The 21,272-nt window shown below is 35.0% G+C and overlaps 1 protein-coding gene across 3 annotated transcripts in view; it reads right to left on the bottom strand.

Annotated features, from left to right (window-relative positions):
• Positions 1-21,272, bottom strand: part of stai (stathmin) — an 89,453-nt gene that overhangs the window by 28,789 nt on the left and 39,392 nt on the right. For 2 of the 3 annotated variants that reach the window (XM_085955911.1, XM_085955913.1), the window contains exons 1-2: positions 7,181-7,357; positions 1,287-1,376 (exon numbers count right to left, since the gene is read on the bottom strand). The exons of the other annotated variant lie outside the window; for it this stretch is intronic. In XM_085955911.1, coding sequence (XP_085812037.1) covers positions 1,287-1,376; positions 7,181-7,256 — 166 coding nt within the window. In that variant the 5' untranslated portion in view covers positions 7,257-7,357. Of the gene's footprint in view, positions 1-1,286; positions 1,377-7,180; positions 7,358-21,272 lie in introns of those variants that run through there. 3 annotated transcript variants of the gene reach the window in all.

The following is a 21,272-nucleotide window of genomic DNA, read 5'->3' as shown; positions in this document are numbered from 1 at the left end:
GCTAAAGCGTGGGGTCCCCCCAACATAATACATAATGCAAATTTCGATTTCGAGGCAGACATTTTTACGATACCTTCGGTTTGACCATTGTCTGTTGCATAATATCCGCAGCACGCAACATACCAATACATATTAGTTTTTTGGGTACCTAACCGGTATTGTATAGGTATATTGTACCTGCCCCAATGATAATGGACCCAGTCATACTATTATACTTACATTATATTGGACGATGGCACGAAAGGTTCATTCAGTTTCATCGACTTTAATGAATGGGTGAGACAAGTGGACTCGTATAAACATTTTATAAATTGACTACATACTTACATACTTAGTTGCAATAATAAAACAATAAATATTTTCTTAATTATAACAGTTAAAATTGATACAAAATGCTTTCCCATAGAGCAACTTAATCTCGAGATAATTGCGTAGGTATTTTCGTATTCTACTCGAGTCGAAAGCTGTTTGCATAACTACATACATATTCACAGAAATACATATCCACTTTTAATTTGTTAACCGTATAGTTTTGGTAGACTGACAAAAAAATTGTACCGACCTACACATATATGTAGTTAACTATGTAGATAATAGATTAAGTACTTCATTGATGTTTTGTTTTAATCGATAAAGTTCCTTTCTTTGGTAAGCAAATCATTAAGTTTCTCGCTTCTAAGCGGAACATAATATGAGCCTCCACAGAATGAAAGTTAAAATGCTATTTATGAGGAATAGTTGTTAGCTATTCTCCCAAATCATTGGCTATTTGAAATACAGATAGCATATAATATTTTGCCGGACGCGGGATGGAATAGGTCCTTTGTTTAAACCACTTCGAACCATCATCAAGTAAAAAGTTACTGAATTAAAAAATAATCTTTTAAAAAGTAGGTACTATTTTAATACGTCATGATTAAGCTCTTGGTAGTTTTTAGTTTTGACATTTGGTGGTTGGCATAGCTTTTAGGGTAGAGTCGAGATTGAATCGGGTAGATCAAAAACGTTTCCAAGGGTTACCTGAAAGTGGTATTGATTAAAATAATTATAGTCAGATCGGTTCATGTCTGTTTAGTGGAAGTCAGCGGCAAAAACATTTTGAAAATAGCCGATATATTGGATTATTTGTTAGGTTAAGATATCATTCTTGAATTTTGCCAAAATCGGCTATGAAAATTGCCGCTGTTACCTCCTGGCTTCCAGTAAACAGACTTGTACTGTTAGATTTAATGTTTAGTTAAAAGTTGCATTTTGAAATACACATACGCTTGTAAAGAAATACTTACTGATAAATTTGACTTTCTTGGGTTGTTTCGTTCGCGGTTTGTTTCCCCCTGCTGTCTTGGGCTTCTTGAAGGGCGCCGCCCGCCTGTTCGCTGCACACGGTCAAACAAAATAACAACACGATCGCCAACGAAGACGAGCACCCACCTCCGCGATCATTCTTTCCTTCCTCGACATCGACCGGACGAACTAATCGCAACTGAGTTTCGCTCACGCAATCCGATCAATTCAACTTCTAGCCTAAAGACTTTGTGATACTTAAGTTCACCTAACGATTGAAAAATGGTTTCTTTGACTACCTATAATTTTGCTTCAATTATTCGGAATGTAGTCAGTCATAAGCGAATACCGAAGAAAGGTGAAATGAGGTGCAACATACTATAAAGCCGTGTAGATAGAAGACAAAAAGTTGACAACCTCGTAAAATATTTTTTTAATTACCATAAAATGTTTGTACGAGGTTTTAAGTCAAATTTCATTTATGTAACCTTTTCTGAGATTTAATGATTGAGACGACCCGAGCTGCCGTTTTTATGTTGTCAACTTAAGTATTTAATACAATTTAGTATTCTATACTAACTGTCGCAAATTGATAAACTTTTTTGTATAATAACTATCATAATAAAATTTCCCGAAAAAAACCTGTTTGTTTTAGTTAACAAAAACATGTGATAGTTACCAGGGCTTCGATCCGTTTTTGTTTTTCGTTTCAGTTTTCGTTCCGGTAAAAATATACTTATATCGGTTCGGTTCCGGTTTCCGGTTCAGCTCCGAGTGGATGGTAGTGAGTAGCCCAATAGTCTAAGAGCCCAAGGGCCAAGACGTAAGACGTGTTGCGCCTACAACTGGAGTGGGGAGTAAGATCAAGTTATAGCGCGTGTTCGGTTCCGGTTTACGTTCCGACAAAAATAACGGTTTTACCGGTTTTTGTTTCGAAGCCCTGATAGCTACATCATGTATGTCTATATTAAACAAAAACATCAGCAATCTCAATATATAAATGTTAGGTATATAAAATCCTGCTAAATGATTAATACCTATAATCGATTATACCTTCTGATAGTACTAAAAAAGTAGGTAAAATAGCATACATAGGTACTATTAGCAACCGATTACAACAATAATTATTCATTAGCTAAAATAAAAGTCAATTCGTCGTCTAATATCAGCTGAGTCATATGGAAAAATTAAGTTTATATGATTATTTTCAGCTATTACACATAAGGAGCTTTGTTATGTCTTCAGTAAGCAACAGTGCTATTATCTACTTTAATACATCGGCTATACCTACCTAATATATCTGCGATACCCAGAATTTTACTCTGACGTAGGTATATACCAACATCGTGTATAATATTGTAATATTAGGATGTTATCTTGAATATTAATTGACTTAAAGCGAATACTTTGCACCTCAATATAAGATAGGGCTGGGGCAGGGCGACTAGTGTATGTTTTAGTTAGGAGACTAATAATATACCACCGCTATATTATAAGCTATTCTATAAGTGTGTCATATTATTTTTGGATGGTTCTCAGGCGGAAAACTTTTACCACACAGGAGACATTGCAAACAGTAGACAGGCGGTTATTATTATTAGAATATGGCGAGGGTTGCACGAGCAGGGGGCGCACCCCATCGAGACAGTGAGGCGCCAAAGTCGCGTGTCTTCGGCTAACGATCAGGGACATACAGGTAAACACTATCACCATACCGGCAATGCAAAGATTCAATAGAATCCAATCAAAATGACATTGGACGTATTTTTGATTTCTAAAACAAAATGTATGACGGATTTGTAAAAAAAATAATTCGGAGCAAATGACAGTAATACGCAATGCCTCCATTTGAAAAGTATGTAGCTACGTTGCATTCGTTAATTCGATGTAGGTACCTCAACTAATATAATACTTACTTATGTAATATGTCAATTATGCCCTTTACGCTGGATTGTCAAAAATGATTATATCGCTATATTCGTGATGGGACAGATTAAAAATATCGATTGAAATATTTGAATTATTATTTGTTAACAAGTTTTTGTAATTTTACTAAGTATTATATTACTTCCAATCTAAAGAATAGCAAAATATGACACAGGAACCACGATTGGCAACTAAGCTAGCCACGCTAGTGACAGAAAAAAGAAACACTAGGTATTTCTCCAAAAAATACTTCGCTGGATGGAAGATTATCCAGTCGGAGTGTCATAAAGTCTGCGCGATCTCACTTCCAAGTGAATATATTGGCCTCCACTCCACAGTATTGAGGTTATATTAAAATACTGGGCCCTCGCACTAAATCAAAATAAATGTATTATAGATTGAAAAGACAACATGTATTTTTCTGCCGATCGAATCGCCACCCACGCCTTCAAGGACGAACGCTCTGACGACTTCGTCACGGTTCAATTTCAATATTTTAAAATGACAATAATTCGGATTCGCGTTTAAACCTCGCACGCATTGTTTGGCGAGGTAAGAAAACGACAAAGGGAATGATGTGAATCGATAATACATGCCAGTAATGGATACCTGTCGTGCGGATCGCAACATTACGTACGACTGCGGCGAGTGAAGCATGTTATATAGAGTTCAAGGCAACTCATAGGTGTTGGGTAAGTACCTACTGACTGCTCCCAGCTAGCTTGTCATAATAAAAAAGACAGCACAATTAAATTAAATACAGCATACAAATTATATGGATGAAGTAACTAATTTCCCAATTTTGTTTTTTTTAGTAATTATTAGGTACTATAGAAAAAACACAATAAAAAAATCTGAAGATACCTATATACCTACATATTAGAAAAAAATCTTGAAAAAAAGTTGGACTGAGTGGGACTCGAACTCACGTATACACTTTCGGGATGTTTTTGTATGGACCTTTATTTTGGAAGATTTTTTTCTAAAACGTAGGTATGTTGCCGAGATTTTTCAAAATATTGTTTTCAAAATAATAAAGAATCTAACAGTTTCAAATTTTGTGTATATATTCAGTATTGAAGGGAAAAATATTACTATGATAATCTTCTTATAGTCCCCCCCCCCCAACCAGATTGCGTAAGTGAGTATGAATAATCTATACAGAAATAAAACAAGCGTGCTAATATATTAAAATTCAAGTAAAAAATACGTCAAAAGTGGCTATGTACATATCGGTCTGATTAGTAATATGGCGCCGGCGAATAACTAACTAAAATATTCAAGTGACCGCTGAGCCGGCGTCGGTATACAATACAAAAAAAAATCCCCACCATGAAAAGTGTCGAAAAAAGCTCGGCATAATGATATGAGCGAACGCGACTCAACCGACCGAATGTGTGCAAGTCGCATTGCGGCTAATAATTCGTAGCGGGTCTACAGCTCTACGGGCTACGCCGAGCGTAGGGCCTCGAGGTTAGGAGCGTTGATTTGGCGCCTTGACACCAATCGGGCGTAGATTGCGCGGGTCAGATGTTCACCGGTGGTCACTTAGCTGCAATAACAACCACGAAACCACGCGAGTAAATAATATTCTATTTATTGGTGGCTCTCGAAAGCCGAAAGACGGCGATTGGATACAATGTGTCGTCTTATATTTAGAACGTATAACGCTTTACTTAGAGTAAGCCTAATCTTTATGTAAATATGAGTTAAGTAAATTAAAAATGTTAGTTGAAATCAACATTTTTTTCATGTAAAAGTTCTTTTTCGATATTTACATTGGATAGAAAGTAAGCCAATGTTATTTATATGATTAAATCATCGAAATAATCAATTGTTTACAACATCTGGGATATATGCAAAGAGCCTTACACGGCTAAATCTTGTTAATATTTTATGTTATCAAAATAAGTTAAATATCTACTTATCTTACCTACCTATTTTACATGCTTGTCAAATAGATTGATTGATGGATATAATATATGTATATTCAATCGATCATATTATTCAGACAGAAAAGCCAATATTTTTTTGGAACGCTGTGCATAACGTCTAATTCAGTTCTATTTATAGTCAAATCAATATTGTATTTATTTTTAACCATGTTTGTTTGATTTTAGTTACATTACGTAAGTAGCATTCAGGACGCTGTATGTATAGGTAAATGAATGCTATATTTCATTTAATAGATACACCGGGAGGAATAATAATATTATGTACACAGAATAATAACTAATAACTGACCGAGTCTATAATATTAAATGATATCCACAATTTGAGTTGAATCATTAAGAATAATACTTATTCACAAGTTTTATCTGAATATTATTATCGTATTAAAAGGTTGTTGGCTTGTTTACAATAAACAATAATGCGCATATCAAAAACTTTTTTTATTGTAAGACATTCAAAAATTAAAAATTTGATTGGGTTTATCAGCCATGATTTCTTGACGCCACTTATAACGCCAAAAAAGAATAAAAAATATGATGCAAATTTTACTTGCAGTAGCAGAGAACCGACATGCCGAAGTTACGTGATAGAGTAGGCTGGGAAAATGTCTGACTCATGTTAGTAGCTTTTATAGCTACGTCTTAATTTGGACGGGAAAATATTTAAACTTTTTCAAAAACAAACCTTGCCGACGAAATGCAGAAAGATTGAGTTAAATATAGGTACTTTAGAACCATAAAACGTGAGTTTATAACCTAATACGGCGACCATTATCACAGCTAACATACAAATACACAGCCTCATTTTTAGAAGCTTAATAAAATTCCTCAAATACATGTTTATATAAATGTAGGTATTAACATAAATTATGAAGCTGAAGAACACGCCTATATAGCTAGACTATATGAGCAGGAAAAACCAACGCCTTGGATACATTTATCAATAAATCGTAATACACCGATATTTCTACGCGGAAGCTGAGATAATAATAGAACATAATAAACCGAATTATCGTACGGAAACCTTTACACTGGAATAGAGATAGTTTGACATCAGGATAAATTACAGAGTGGACGCCTTAGTGGATGGATATTTTAAATTATTAGCCTTGTAGGAGATGTAAAGATTTTGACGTGTTGGAAACTCAGTAGCCGGCCGGTGCGCGGAGGCATAGGGGGCGGGGAAGGGGTGCAGGAAAAGCGACACCCTCCCCATCTGTGGCGGACGCTGTTGCTACGCGGCGCCGCGCCGCCACAACACCGCAATGTGACGCCGACGACGTCGCTACCGCCCATGCACCACTCGCGGATTTCCGGCATTTAACGGAAAAGGACATGATTTGTGGAATCGAAAAAATAACAACTAAAACAACATATTACCATGCACTCAAATGGGCCAGTGCGATGGCCCTTATCCCCCCGAAGCTAACTTTACTTCCGGTTTCTAAATTTTAGCTTGACTTGTAAAGCTATTCGTTAAGTTGTGAGTTAGTTTAAGTTTAGATTATGTCGGACATTAAACAATGTATCATAAAAAATAAGCAAGGAAAATCAATGATGCAGTGTAATTGATTCGTGCTTTATCTTGACAGATTAGGGAAATGCATCAATTTTACATATATTATTTGAAATAATTCCACAAATGCAAGTTAACGAAAACTGCAACATTGAAATTGAATGATAATGAAAGAGATTTCTCATTGATTTTTAAATTAAACATTTTCAAGCGAGTGTTATTTGAAAATTGGAAAGTATAACACAGACGAAAGGTTAGGTTTTTGCTGAAAACAATGAGGAAGTATCGAAAACCGAATCAAATTGGAGAATCAATCATTCATAGACCATTCGTCTAACATATTTTATTTTAAAGGCAAATGAGTAAAATCAAGATATCGGAAAAGCGGCATAAGGCTCCGCCGGTCGGCTGTCAGATTGTTCCGCGGCGGGTACGTGACAACGAGACGTCGCCGGGCGGAGGGTGGGTGCTGTTCTCTTCGCGAAACGCAAGCCGAAGCTACCTGCGGGCAGGATGGGTGCCCTGCACGTGTGGCAGAAGCACTGCATCACAGAATCCCTCACGAGGCTGATCAACATCGCGGCGGATTTTATAAAATATATTAATTCACAATAAAAATTCGAGCGGGACCGGTCGGTTTCCTTTCGCGTGCGTCCGCGTGCGACTCTTGTCCCGTACTGGCCGAGCAAAGGGGTAGGCGGGCAGCGCATCCGCCGAACGCCGCCAGAGTTTCCACCCAGGCTGTGCAGTCTGCAAACGCGCCGAGAATAAAATACCAATTCGCAACGTTGCAATATCAACCCTCTATACGAGGTTTGCAGGATTGAAGCGGTATTTTGATGTTTCTGTCAATGTTAAATGGCATGCCTGGCTGTAGATTTCGGCGTCGGGGGTAGCGACGTCGGCGCGCGCAGGGTAGACAGCGAGACGGAGTCAGAAACGGCGTCGCTCGATACGAGCCGCGCGCTTCCGACGAACCATCGCAATTCCACTTCTCTCTTTTCGACTCCGCTCGATTCAAAATGCATCGCAGTTCCGGCGGCACATTACTCACGCTGCTGAATAACATTTCAAAAGCATTGTCCTCATAAAACACAGCCTCCGCCTTACTGATATTGGCTACAATAAAGAAAAGCGATTTTCGTTGACAAACTTTTATTTTCGCCAGTATTGTATTTATATTGAACCCCATAAGGCCGACGCCGCCTTTCGCTTGACATTAACATTGGCAATGAATTTGTTTATCACCGACCCAAGTAAAGGCGTAAAAAGAATTGGATTTTTAAGGGTCTTTCCGCGCCCGCTTCTGTTCGGCAATATTGCGTACTCCTTCCAGGAAAATTTCTGAGAAACGACGTAACAAAAATGTTTTAATCAACTTATTAAAAAATGAAATAAAGATCAAAAAAATGTAGGTACTTACTTACACATTACACCTACTTACACATTATTGTACTCAGTCTACATATTATTATTTAATTTTTTTCTACATAAAATAATTACATATTTCCAAATTAATATTTTTATGAAAATTGTATTGTACCCACATTAAATATAATTTAAGAAATATGACAATAATTAACTTTATAAACCAAGTCAGGTGTAACAAATGTACGAATGCAGCGTATATCAAATTACGAATTGCAGCCGTGACGCAGACTGGCTAGATGGAGAAACATATCCGCCTATCTTTTCTGCATTCAAAACTGAAGTGTTCAAGCGCACTTAGTAGACGAGAAAGGTGGCAACTGGCAACAGAATACGACAGGTACTTGTACAGGTGCTACGTTGACACTAAAATGCTTCACCTTTCTATGTTAAAATTTTCACTTTGTCATATTTTGTTCGTTGTCATAGGGTCGTGGGAACGAATAATATCAATATATTATGTATTAGCGCACATTTACATTGCACACGGTACATTTCCGCACAAGTGGAAAGAAGCGTTTGTGACCCCAATTTTCAAAAACGGCTCCACTTCGAGAGCAGAAAACTACAGACCAATCTCGATACTATCAGTACTCAGTAAACTTTTCGAACGTATAGTATATGATCAACTTTACCCTGCTATATGTAAAAACATTAGCGAAAAACAACACGGTTTCATGCAACGCAGGTCGGTGGTAACAAATCTTGCAATATTCTCTAGTTATCTTCTTAATTCCATGGATAAAAAATCGCAAGTAGATACCATCTACACCGATTTTTCTAAGGCCTTTGATAGAGTTAATCATACTATCCTGATCCAGAAACTAGAACTACTTGGTATTCACGGAGATCTACTCCGCTGGCTTACTTCATACATTCACAACCGATGCCAAGCCGTAGTTATTGGTGGACACCGCTCAAACTTTATCTCTATTCCCTCAGGCGTTCCCCAGGGTTCTCATCTGGGGCCACTTTTATTCAACTCATATATCAATGACATTGGCAAGTGTTTTCAACACGCAAACTATATTTTATATGCAGACGATCTAAAGCTATACACGGAGGTGAATAGCCTTGCTGACTGCCATAGACTGCAAGAAGACATAGAACGCCTAACATCATATTGTGTCCAGAATCTCCTTACTCTAAATGCTTCCAAGTGTCAATCTATTTATTTTACAAGAAACCGTACACCAATAAAATTTCAGTATGAAATTAATTCCGCGCCAATCCCATTCACTCCGGTAGTCAGAGACCTGGGTGTCCTATTGGATATAAAACTAAACTTTAATGCTCATATTGATCACATTGCACAAAAATCCTCAAAAGCATTAGGTTTTGTTTTGCGTACAGGTAAGCCATTTACCAACACACACGTCATAAAACTACTTTATTTCTCCTACGTACGCAGCATCTTAGAGTTTGCTTCTACTATTTGGTCACCCACCTATAAATCACAAAAAATCAGACTTGAAAAAGTACAAAAACGATTCATCAAGCACCTAAGATATCACAAATCATCACCTCCAACCCAAGTAACACAACATAATTCCACCAGCACACATAACTACAACATCAACTCCCTGGAATCACGACGCACTGTCCACGACATTAAATTCCTACACCAAATCATACATAACGCCATTGACTCGATCGAAATAGTGCAGTCCAGCATATGTTTAAATGTACCCCAGAAACGCACGCGCTCTCAAAAATTATTCCATATACCTAAACACAACACTAACTACGCTAGTAATGCTGTATTCGTTAGAATAATGACTACGTACAATAATTTTTTCAGCGATACAGACATTTTACACCTAACATTTGACACATTCACAAAAACAATTTGTGAAAAAACATACAAAACTAACTTCACACTACCGCAATAAATACCAAAGCCTACTCCCACGCACTCTCACCCATATATACACACGCACGTAAACACATACCTTATATTATATACTTATTTTAAAGTTGTTTCTTCTATCTCACTTTGTTTTAGTTTAATATAAATGTAATAATAAATGTGGAAACCCATTATTGGTCCTTGTATATTATGTAAAAAGTTGTAATATGTACTTTCAATGTCGACTGTGAGGTTTCCCAAATAAAATAAAATAAAATAAAATAAAATATTCATACTGCTATTACATGCATAAATACCAGATTATAATATGTAGGCACATGAATTTAAGCTTTTATTGGTACCTACACCACATATCTTAATCACCACACGAAGGAGGAACTTAGTGCGACCATTGGTATCTAGCGATGGAATACAAAAAATGCAATTTATTAAAATGTACTTATGTTAATTTAAAAAAATGTTCTTTTAGTTCGATAGACTGACAATTATTATAGAATACTGGTATAAAATATGCGTCCGCTGAAAAAGTTTATCTTATTACATTATGATTATTTTTATCATAGACATTAATTAACTAGGGGTGTTAGAACTGGAGAAGAAAGGCGGAGAATCGGGCAGATCGGAGGAGTTTGCTTGAGGACGAGGTCAACTCCAGGCTATATATAGTACCTACCTATCAGATAAGGTGGAGACGACAAAAATGATCGATCAAAGATGGATTTTTTTAAAAAATAATTCATGGTTTTAAATGTTTTTAAATTTAATTAAAAAACTTTTCAAGAAAACAAAAATGCGTGTAGGTACTAGCTACACAATATGTACTTTATTACATTCAACAATTTTAATATTACGTACTCACTCTAACGCACACTTTAAAACGTAAGTACCTAAATAATTCGTGATACAAGCCTTCTGACACCAACATATTGGTGAAAACACGACGTTACCGATAAAACTTGAGGCATTGATATCAGTGATAACCGACCGACTCTGTCACAAAAGACGGTCAGAAGTAAAAATCGGTGGAATAGTTGAAAAAATTTGACTTGGATTTTTTGCCATTGAACTAATATACCAACATATTACCGATTAATTGGAGATTTAAAATAAATGGAGTATGATTAAGTTGATTTCTGACAACTGTGACTCCGCCCAGCTTAATAAATAACAATTTATTTCAATTTAAAGGCAACAAATCAACGCTTTGTTGCCAACTGACGGCAACAAAACAATTCATTATCGAAGGCAGCGTCGGAGGATAAAGCACTCAGACACAAAACGAATACAATAATTGAGATGGGGCGGAGGAGCGGAGGCAGGGTGGGGGCGGATGGAAAAATCTTTACACCAAAGGCGCTCTAATTGCTCTCATTTCCTTTCAATTACACCACGGCCCGCAGTTGCCGGTTGCCACTCACAAGTCGGAAGACCCGATTGTATTGCTTCGAGAACACACAAACCTACTGAGGCTGGGGAGGAAAATATAATTAATTGAAACTCAGCAAATCAACGGGCATTGTAAACGAGCCACTCGATACAAATATCATATTCTAGGTGGTGAATTTCCTTCTAGAATGTAGGTATCTGAATTTGTTGATCATGGACATCAAATTACGTGGGTATGTATTTATCTTTCAAGACTGGAACAACCATAAGTAGTTAATAGTATAGATTCCTTTATCCGATTATATAGCACATTTATAACTAAATAATAAACTATTTATTTTTATTCAAAATTATGTAGGGGCGATCACCTAAAAGAAAGTTCATTACTACGAACAGATACAAGATATTAATTGAACTTTTACGAGGTAAAACTCCATTATAATGGTTTTGAAACTATTAGGTTATTTTTATTAACTATACTTTAATTGACTCATTTACGTTGACAGCTGTTTCGGGCTATTACAAAAGCTGACGCTTCATGACTGCAAATCATATAAATCAGACATGTGAACATATATTTGTATATTGTCTTAAGGTACATGAAAGGACAATTTTAGAAGAGATGTGTTTTAATTTCAATGATCAAGCTTTTGAAGTTATACTTCTTTTGGCGCGGTTGGGCAATCAGATTAGAGTGTATTTTTGGCGTGTGACATGTACCTAACACATAATAAATTTTTTCACGCGAAAAAAAACGCACTCGATTGGATTCGAACCACAGATTGTTTGGTTATCAGCCGAACGCATTACCTTTACGCCACAGTATGATACTGCAATCGTGACGATTATACAGTATTATATTATAGTTTAGAATTGTTCCGTTGCATAGGCAGCAAATTTATTATTGTGGGCCATTTGCAATTTCTTACGTTAACAAACGATTAAGCGACAAAGTGACAGTTGGTTCTTTTAAAATAAAAACAACGAGAAACCATTATATAATTTAGTAATATAAGTTAAAGTGTATAGAAATAAGCCAACGGCGTTCCATTAAGCGGTCCTTTTTATTGAGTGTGTAATTTAACAAGATAATTAAGACCTAGTCAAAGAATCTAGTTTATCACAAGTTTTGTTTTTGTTTTGTTACGCCAAAGAAGTATAACTTCTAACGCGCATACATAAGTACACGCACCGATTTTTATTTTTATTACAAAATGAGTTTAAATTGTTTGATTGTTGTGCGTAAATGATCTAAAGCAGAGTTAATGGAATTTGTAAAATTTGAATAACGGAAAATATTTGAATTTCCAATGGCTCTATTGTAAATAATTACAAGATAAAAAGAACTTTTTATATACAACGTTTTTAAATTTTCTGTTGAATCATATAAACTTGACTTGACTAGCTTAAACGATCAAAAAAATTGTACTTGATAGAAATACTGAAATGTCATTTCATATTGATTTCCATAGTAACGCACGTATATATTATTATTTAATAATTTAGTTTCTAGGACCCCCTAGCAACCAATAATGGTATCGAAATAACTTTTCATACAAAACAGAATTAACTGTTAATGAATTCAATTCTACTTAAATATGGCTAAAAGGATTTAAAAAATACATTGGCATCGTGTTATGATATATTCTAAAAGTTCTAAATGTCTAGCTAGTCGGGAAGTTAGTTAAAAATCGATTGCAAGATTTGTACAGGACAAACAACCACCGGACAAATAAGAATACGACCTAAGAAAACGTTGTAAAATAGCTTTCACCCATTTGAGCAGCCTAGTGCTCCGGTGACCTTTGATTTCCAGCGTTCTCATGGAGGCAATTTGAAGGCAAATGGAGGCAAAAAATGGAAGCAAATGCCACTTTGGAAACCACTGACTTAGTGTAACTATACACGGAATGAAGATGTCACAATGTACGAACACGAATATTGTAACGGTAATGGAACCGATCACATTATAATATTACCATTGTGTAATGTAGGTACTTATACTATAGTAAGTAAGCACAAACGATACGCATACCATGTAGGTTCCACACACGTTATTATTCAAAATCGATATTGTAGGTAGTTGGTAGACTTGATAGATGAATGACATAGGATAACTTTATGGGACTAACAGTGTACGTTGATCAGCGATACGGATTTAATTTTTCATAGTGGGAATATAGGGTCACTGGCACTGCCTGATTATTAAAACGTATTCAGGAAAACGACACCAAATGAGGAAGGAGCAGAACAAATGTATCACAATGCGATTATATTGTGTTTACAATAAATGTCATTTTCATTTTTTCCCTGCATTGAATAAAAAAAACAGTGAGCGTTAATGACTAGTCATTATCCGAACCATACAATCCGCGGCATAATACATGGCAGAGGAAATCGCCGCATGTTGTGACTTAAGAACCTACGTGGTTGGTACGATTTCAACTCGACCGAACTGTTCCGGACAAAAATCGATGAAGGGAAAATCATCTTAATGTACGGAACAAAGTAAATAAATAAATACGACATCCTGGCCTGTAAAAAGACGTAGCATATATTATGTAAGTGTGGGGGGTATCTTATCGAGTACCACGAGGTGTCATCGTTAGCCATTTAGTTCACACGTCGCCTTTAATTCCGAATACACATTAAAAACAACATGTGAGTTTTATCCGGCGAGCGGGATTCGAGTCTGTGTCCTCTCAGCTAGAAGCGCAGGATGACAATCTCCGATTCATAATAATTAAAAAAAAAACCATTATAAAATCATTATTTACATAGGGTAGTGTAAAAAAAATAGTCTTTGTGTCGCTAATGTACCACTGTTATACTGTGGCTATTAATTTTGATAATTAAAAGTATATTTTATAATTATAATATTCGTGACAGACGAGGGTCGCGAAATGCTTATGCATGATATCCGACACTGTCCGCTCGGGATAGCGGCGGGATTGCTAATACATGTCGAGAAAGTTGAATGAGTCACAGGAGATCGATAGGAGATAGCGAGGAAAACAACACAAATTATACCGAGCGCTCACTCGAGCGGGAAGCCTCCCCAATCTCAAATACGCACCGTAATTGAACGGCCAATGCAATGATACCAATCAGTGGCGAAGTCTTCCTCTCGTTCGGTAAGAAAGGATAATAATATATCGCTGTCCAAGAAGCCAACTGATTTAGCAACAAGTCTCATTGTAAATAGCTATCTGGAATCTTATAGGTGATATTTATTTCAACGAGGCAAGTTATCTGATTCGATTCTAATATGCGGCCCCTTTCAACGTAATACGGTTAATGATACCTAACTATTCTACAAACAATAATAGGTGTTTTAAATCAGTTTTTGTTACATGCTCGTGTCGGAATAATAGAACTGTATCACTTTAATAAATTAATGGTTAGCATTAAAAATGGAGAGGTTAAAGTTAACTAGCATGGTACGACAGTGCACGAAGATTTGCGACTGAAAACTAAACTAGTTCACAATGGAAAACTACAAACAGTTTGTATTGTAGAGAATAAAAAAAATCCCGATTTAAGCAATGCTAGGGTTTGTAATCCTGGAATCCCGATTTGATCCCCATCGATTTTCTGAATCCAACACCCGAGAAAATACTAACTAAAACTCCCGTATTTGCTTTTATATGATTTTCCTTTGAAATAACCTATTTTTGTGATTAAAAGTTCAAAGTTTCTGAAATAAACATTCATTCTTCATATTTTATCAATCGTCTATATTTGTCATGATAAAATTGAAGCCAACTGGCTTAAAGTGTTTTATGGTATTCTTGTCAATTCTTAGTGGAAATACATTGAAAAACTTAATTACAATAAAATATAATAAAATGTATTATTAATTTAATTAAACGCAATTTTTTTATCGTACTTATTCCACTTTTATTTAAGAGCATACTTCAGTGAAACGGCAAATAATTTTCAGCTATTGGTGCGACGAAATTTCGGACTCGCTGCCAATCGGAGAGCGAAAGTTGAGCTGTGAACACGTCAATTTGTTTTGTGATGGCGTCGGAGGAATTAATTCTTAAATCCTGTAAACATGACTAAAAAACGTTACCCATTTACTTGAAAAAGAAAACATGTCAATGAAAATATTATTATTATTATTATTACTAAAAGAACAATAAACATAACATTAAATGGACGCATGTTGAATTTTTATGACAAATTATGTTTTGTTCTGTACGCGCCGCTTGCACAATCTTCGCGTCGCGTAGTTACGATCGTTTTAAACCGTGCCCCAGCTGAAGTATAGCCTTAATATCTGGACCGCGTTCGTCCGCCTCAGAAAGACATTTTCAACTATAGTATGACAATTATATTATGTAGTGTTCATTCCACATTACGTAATATCGGCTTCATTCGTTAACGAATGTAACGGCCGTATGTTGTAGCTTAACCACTGGGGAATGCCAAAAGAAATGGCGTATTTCAAAAAAACACTACCTTATTCTTAGGCCAATAATTAATATAAAGCAATCATTATTCGTAAGATGTTTATCACACTTGAATGGTCAAAGACATAGCTTATAATGAGTATCTTTAGAATTATCTTCAAATGTGTTAATCTTGCCGATTTTTGAATAATAAAATGCCTAATTCTTGTCAAATTTGGGATCACAGAGATTATCAATATAATTTTTTATCGTGAATATTTTACAAAAATTATCTCGTCATAAATTATACTAATGGTTTTATAAATGCGTTTAAAAATTAATAAATGTAAAAAATCTTAACACCACTGCACAGTTATGTACCGAAATATGACTATATTCTAAAACATTAGAGCGAGAGGTTTAAAAGAATACTATTTTATGTAACAAAAATACTTTATGCAGTCATCAAATGTTTAAAATAAATATAAAGGATAATAAGGCTTCAAAATTATATAAATAGATTATCTACAACGTTTAAGGAGTGTCCAGGATCATGGTTTGAAAATACAATAAAAACTCAATTTTGACCTACGACGAGCATGTCCCACCTTAAGGTATGCGATGGGCGATCCGACAAAAATAGTGCACACTTTTCCGGTCATACTTTTTTTCTTGAATTAAGAAGACATATTACATATGGTGTTAGTTATTTTTTAAATTCATTGATGCCCTCCCTGCCTTAAACAAACCACGACAGATAAAAAAATATTCTTCTACATTTACAGATTGTACTCTTAATTCAAAGAAAACAAATACACTTGACTGACAAAGTTTAGTGTATACTATATCTGATCTTAACAACCTACTTCCACCATTTGTCACTGACCTAAACGGGTAATATACAAGCACAATGTAAGATGTACGTGGGCATTTTCGCCAAAGTTTGTACATTGCGTTTTTGGCATGTCCCATGACTTTGATTGATTTTTTCATAGTTATTATATTATAAAATGTTGGAAAGTTATGTACTTTTAACATGCAAATTTATTAATTTACTCTATTCAATCAGTTAAATACAACTATCTGACCTGTATATATTTTTAATTGATTATTTAGATCGAAAGGTAGTGCGTTTTTACCATGTCCCACCCATAAATTCAAATAAACAAAGTCTGATTTCGTCATTAATTTTGAGTGTGTAAAATTAAATTCGTAGTGTTTTCAACAGCTTACATTATATATTTTTGGAAAATATATAGTTTTTTCGTAAATTTGTACCAATATTGAAAAAAAATCACGTTTAAAGTGTGTCCCAGGATATTTGAAAAAGTGGAACTCCACATTCCGTTACCACGATTTTAGCATGAAGGCGAAAAATTTTCACTATAAATATGTTTTTTTTTAATGTAGCAACATTTTTGTATAACACTGATCGCCATGTACACTTTAAATTGTTGGTGTGTGTCGGTATCGCTATCGGAACAGGTTGCTTTCTGGGTTGGTCATTTAAGAAGTTCCACTACTGTTACCACGATTTATAAGGTAAGAAAACACATATTTCTATTTCACATACTACACATATGGAGCTTATCTTTCATACTACAGATATAATAAAACATATCGCAGGTTTAACAATAAAACTAAGCTAAATTTTGGCTTCAAACACTTCTGAAACAGAATCCGTTACTTCCACTCCGAAACTATATTGGTGGTAACGTATATGTGGAATGTAAAAGTAACGAAATGGCATGCATAAAGTTGGGTTTACAGTGTGTGTTTAGTTCTTCATAGATTATAAAAAAAATTATTTTGTCTGTTCGTATGAAAAACAAAAATATTTTCATTAAAAAATATAAAAAATAACCTGACTATAATATAATAATATAATAAAGATTAAAAAAGTATGTGATATGTCTGAATACGCAAAAATAGCGCACATAAAAGTATGGAGATAAAAAAAAACAACAGAAGGAAAAGAAAAAACACCAGACTGAAATAATTGCGAGACAGGCACTGGCTCTGTCATACTCTTTCTGTTATACGCCACCAAAATTTTAAAACTTCTCCATACATTTTAGGCATAGAAATTTATAAAAATGTATGAAAAAGTATTTTTTTGTCACGTTTAACAGAAATGTGTACTCGATTAGATTTAATACCTAGAACTGTAGGTATTCACGAAATGTCAGAAAAGTACGTCTTGATTACAATCAACCTGTATAGCTACATTTTATGTTGATGAATACAATTAAATTTCAAGACAACATAAAGTCGAACTTGGTTATTACGAGGAAGATGGGACCGACTGAATTTGCTTGTTATAAGCGTTACTCGTTATATCAGAGAATAGGTATTTTTAAATGAGCATGTCACATTACACAAAAAGCCGAAAATAAAAAATTTGGAAACCATCGTAAAAATCCCCGAAACGAGCATGGCATTCATAAACTACAAAAGAAGTTGTTTATTGTAATTAACGCTGGTAGGTACCTACGGACTTCACAAACCTTGGATTTTTCAACCATATGCGTGGATACTTTTTTATTATTGTCGGTGAAACACCAATAAGGTAGGTACTTAGACACTTTACTAGTGTCATAAACGTAATCCGACCCCGGCGGCATCCTGTCCAATCGGATTTTATTGCTTAGGGTCGAAATGTTTTAAAACGGTCGACACATTAACAGTATTTTAGCTCGGTATATCCGATAAGTTGCTCGTTATAACAGTGAAAGAATTAAATGTATGGCGAAAATCATAAACCAATTGTCAACAAATGTTTCGTTATTACATCCGAGATCTCGCTATGTCAGAGATCGTAATAACCGAGTTTGACTATAATTATTTTCGTAAAAGTTATATACTCCGTGCCGCGCTAGGAACTCGCGTCTGAATCCCTTGCTGATTTTTTTTTTCATATATTGTTAATTTGCTTAAAAATATTTTTTATCTGAGTTACAAATAATATAAATGCCAAATAAAGTTATGGTAATGTATAGTGTGTCAAAATTATTACCTACCTTATTTTACAAGTATTGTGAAATTTATTATAAAATATGTCTATTTTAGTGATTAAGTTTGATTTGTTTTGTTATTTTGACGCACGTTGAATATTTATCTGTCTATCAAAAAATTCAAATAAATTTCATAAAACAAAAATTTGTTTTTATGGTAACATGTAACTTAAGCTTTACAAATTACACTCCGTTACCATTTCGTTCCATTCCGAAAATGTCCCCAAAAAAGTTGAACGTTAACTATTTTTCATTTGATTATTAAATAACGAAACTTATTTATTTTTCCAATAAAATTTAGTAAAAGTGATTATTGTCTTTAAAAAAATAGCAGAACGAACATTGATTGGTTTTTTCAAATACTAAAGGAAAAATGCTCTGCCATTATAGACATAGGGTAACGGAGGGGAACGAAATGTGCCCAAGAATTAAAATTCAATAATATTTTTTGACTATTTGTAGTTTTATTTTGAAGTGTATGGTTTTTTTAATCTAATAGAGCTCTTTTAAGTGATAAAAAGTGTTTCATTCATGTTTTAAAAGCTAAGTTTCGTAGTCACGGAACGGAAACTTATTATGCCCAATTTCATAATAAAAATGATATAAATATTGTATTAATCAATATTTTGCTGAAAAATTGCTATCACCAATTCAGCAATAGAACAAGGAATCTGCTAGCTATATAAAAATGGTTAATTTGAGTGAAAAAATAATATTACCCAAATTTCAAACATGTACAAACTTTGGCGAAAATGCCCACGTATGAAGTACTGCTCCGTATGCATGTTACTGTTGGTTCAATGTTTCGCAAAAGCTTATATGTAGAGAGCTTTGATACCTGAACATGCAATGCATTCGAAAAACGATAATTCATCAATAAATTATGTAGGTTGCTGTTTACTGTATGATACATTGTAAGTCACCGAGAAATACGCATGGGCAACAATGCTACACACTGGTACAAGAGGTAACGAAAATCAGGCGACCTTGTGTAATTAATTATAGGTAATAATCTTTTGTGTGAATATTTTGTATTATCCTATCAAAAGAAGTACTGATACACTGAAGTGGCTATTTCACATTTAAATTTATAATCACTACGTAGTGGAAAGTACCTAATAGTAATATCAGTATGGTGTTTCAGGTGGTGGGCAGGTGGTATTGAGGTAAGGCAACGGGCGCCGTGGAGTCATGGCGCCGCCACTCGACGCCCCTGGTAGACGCCGCGGCGTGGACGCCCGGGCCCGATCACGCGACGCACACTCATCAAATTCACATTAAAAAACAAACCTTTGTTACATCTATTTTTGGCGAATAATATCGTCAAGGTCAATTAAGATACGAATCGTGATACTCTGATGGTAAATTTGAAGCACCCTAGAAAAACTTAAGATATCATCTATGCTATGCGATGCTGAGGAAGGGGGGATTTATGTTTACTAGGTATATCTGACGAAACTAAGACCTCACACATCATCATACACGAAAGACATATGTACTCTTTGTCGTCCCCCTAACAAACATCTCAAAAGATTGAAGATTGACAAATTCATAAATGTCTGCTGATATACGTTGCAGCAAAGAACTATGAACCGACAAGAATGGAATGAGCTAGGGGAGGTCTTTATCCAACTGTGGATCGACCCCGACTGATGATGATGATGAAATGTCAATGCTAACAATAAATCAGAAGAAAAGATCAACTATCGTTGTTATTGCTTTATTATAAGGAATATACCTATTATAATAAAAATCACAGACACATGTAGATTAGGAAAAAATACCGAATATTTACTTCCTAAATCCATCGCGATCTGGGCGAGCTTAATTTACCAACAACAAACTTATGCATTTTAGGTATTTTTTCGACAATATTGGCAAACAGCTATATACCTACATGTGAAATCAAGGTACCTACCTATTAAGATTTCTATGCGTCGTTAGGACCACAAAATTTTAACGTTGACGTAAGTACTTTTCCATAAAAATAACTACATTTTTTATATTAATAATGAATACACGAATGTATCATTGATTTTCCAAAATCGTGCACGCTACTTTTTTTTATTATTATGTAACTGTTTATTTTTGTTACCCGATTGATAATATTGATATGTTCATATTTTAAAGTGATCTGGAAAATCACGATATTAAAATTTATTGAACTCACAGGTTTTGCAATGAGAACGGGTAGGTATTGTAAAAAACGGTGACGAATATTATCCCTCCTGCAAAATAAATAAGTCATCGAGGGGTGGCAACACAACCCACCATATGAAACCGTAAAGGGTATTCCAGAGTTCTAAAGGCGGAAAATAGTGCTACCCTCTCACTTCTCAGTATTTTCTATCCAACATGACAAGACCTAGGTACCTACTTGACACCTTTCGTAAAAACCTCATGAACATTAGAATCACTTCATTCGCGTTCGCGGTAATATCAAAATCTACGATGGTTTCTCGTATTGAACGGATTTCGGGTCAGACGACTTGTTTATAT

Source organism: Rhyacophila brunnea, unplaced genomic scaffold (assembly GCF_057557595.1).
Source record: "Rhyacophila brunnea isolate RB1 unplaced genomic scaffold, BYU_Rbru_1.0 scaffold_5, whole genome shotgun sequence".
Taxonomy (NCBI): domain Eukaryota; kingdom Metazoa; phylum Arthropoda; class Insecta; order Trichoptera; family Rhyacophilidae; genus Rhyacophila; species Rhyacophila brunnea.
Note: the sequence above shows the minus strand (reverse complement) of the source record. Positions and strands in the feature narration are given on the sequence as shown.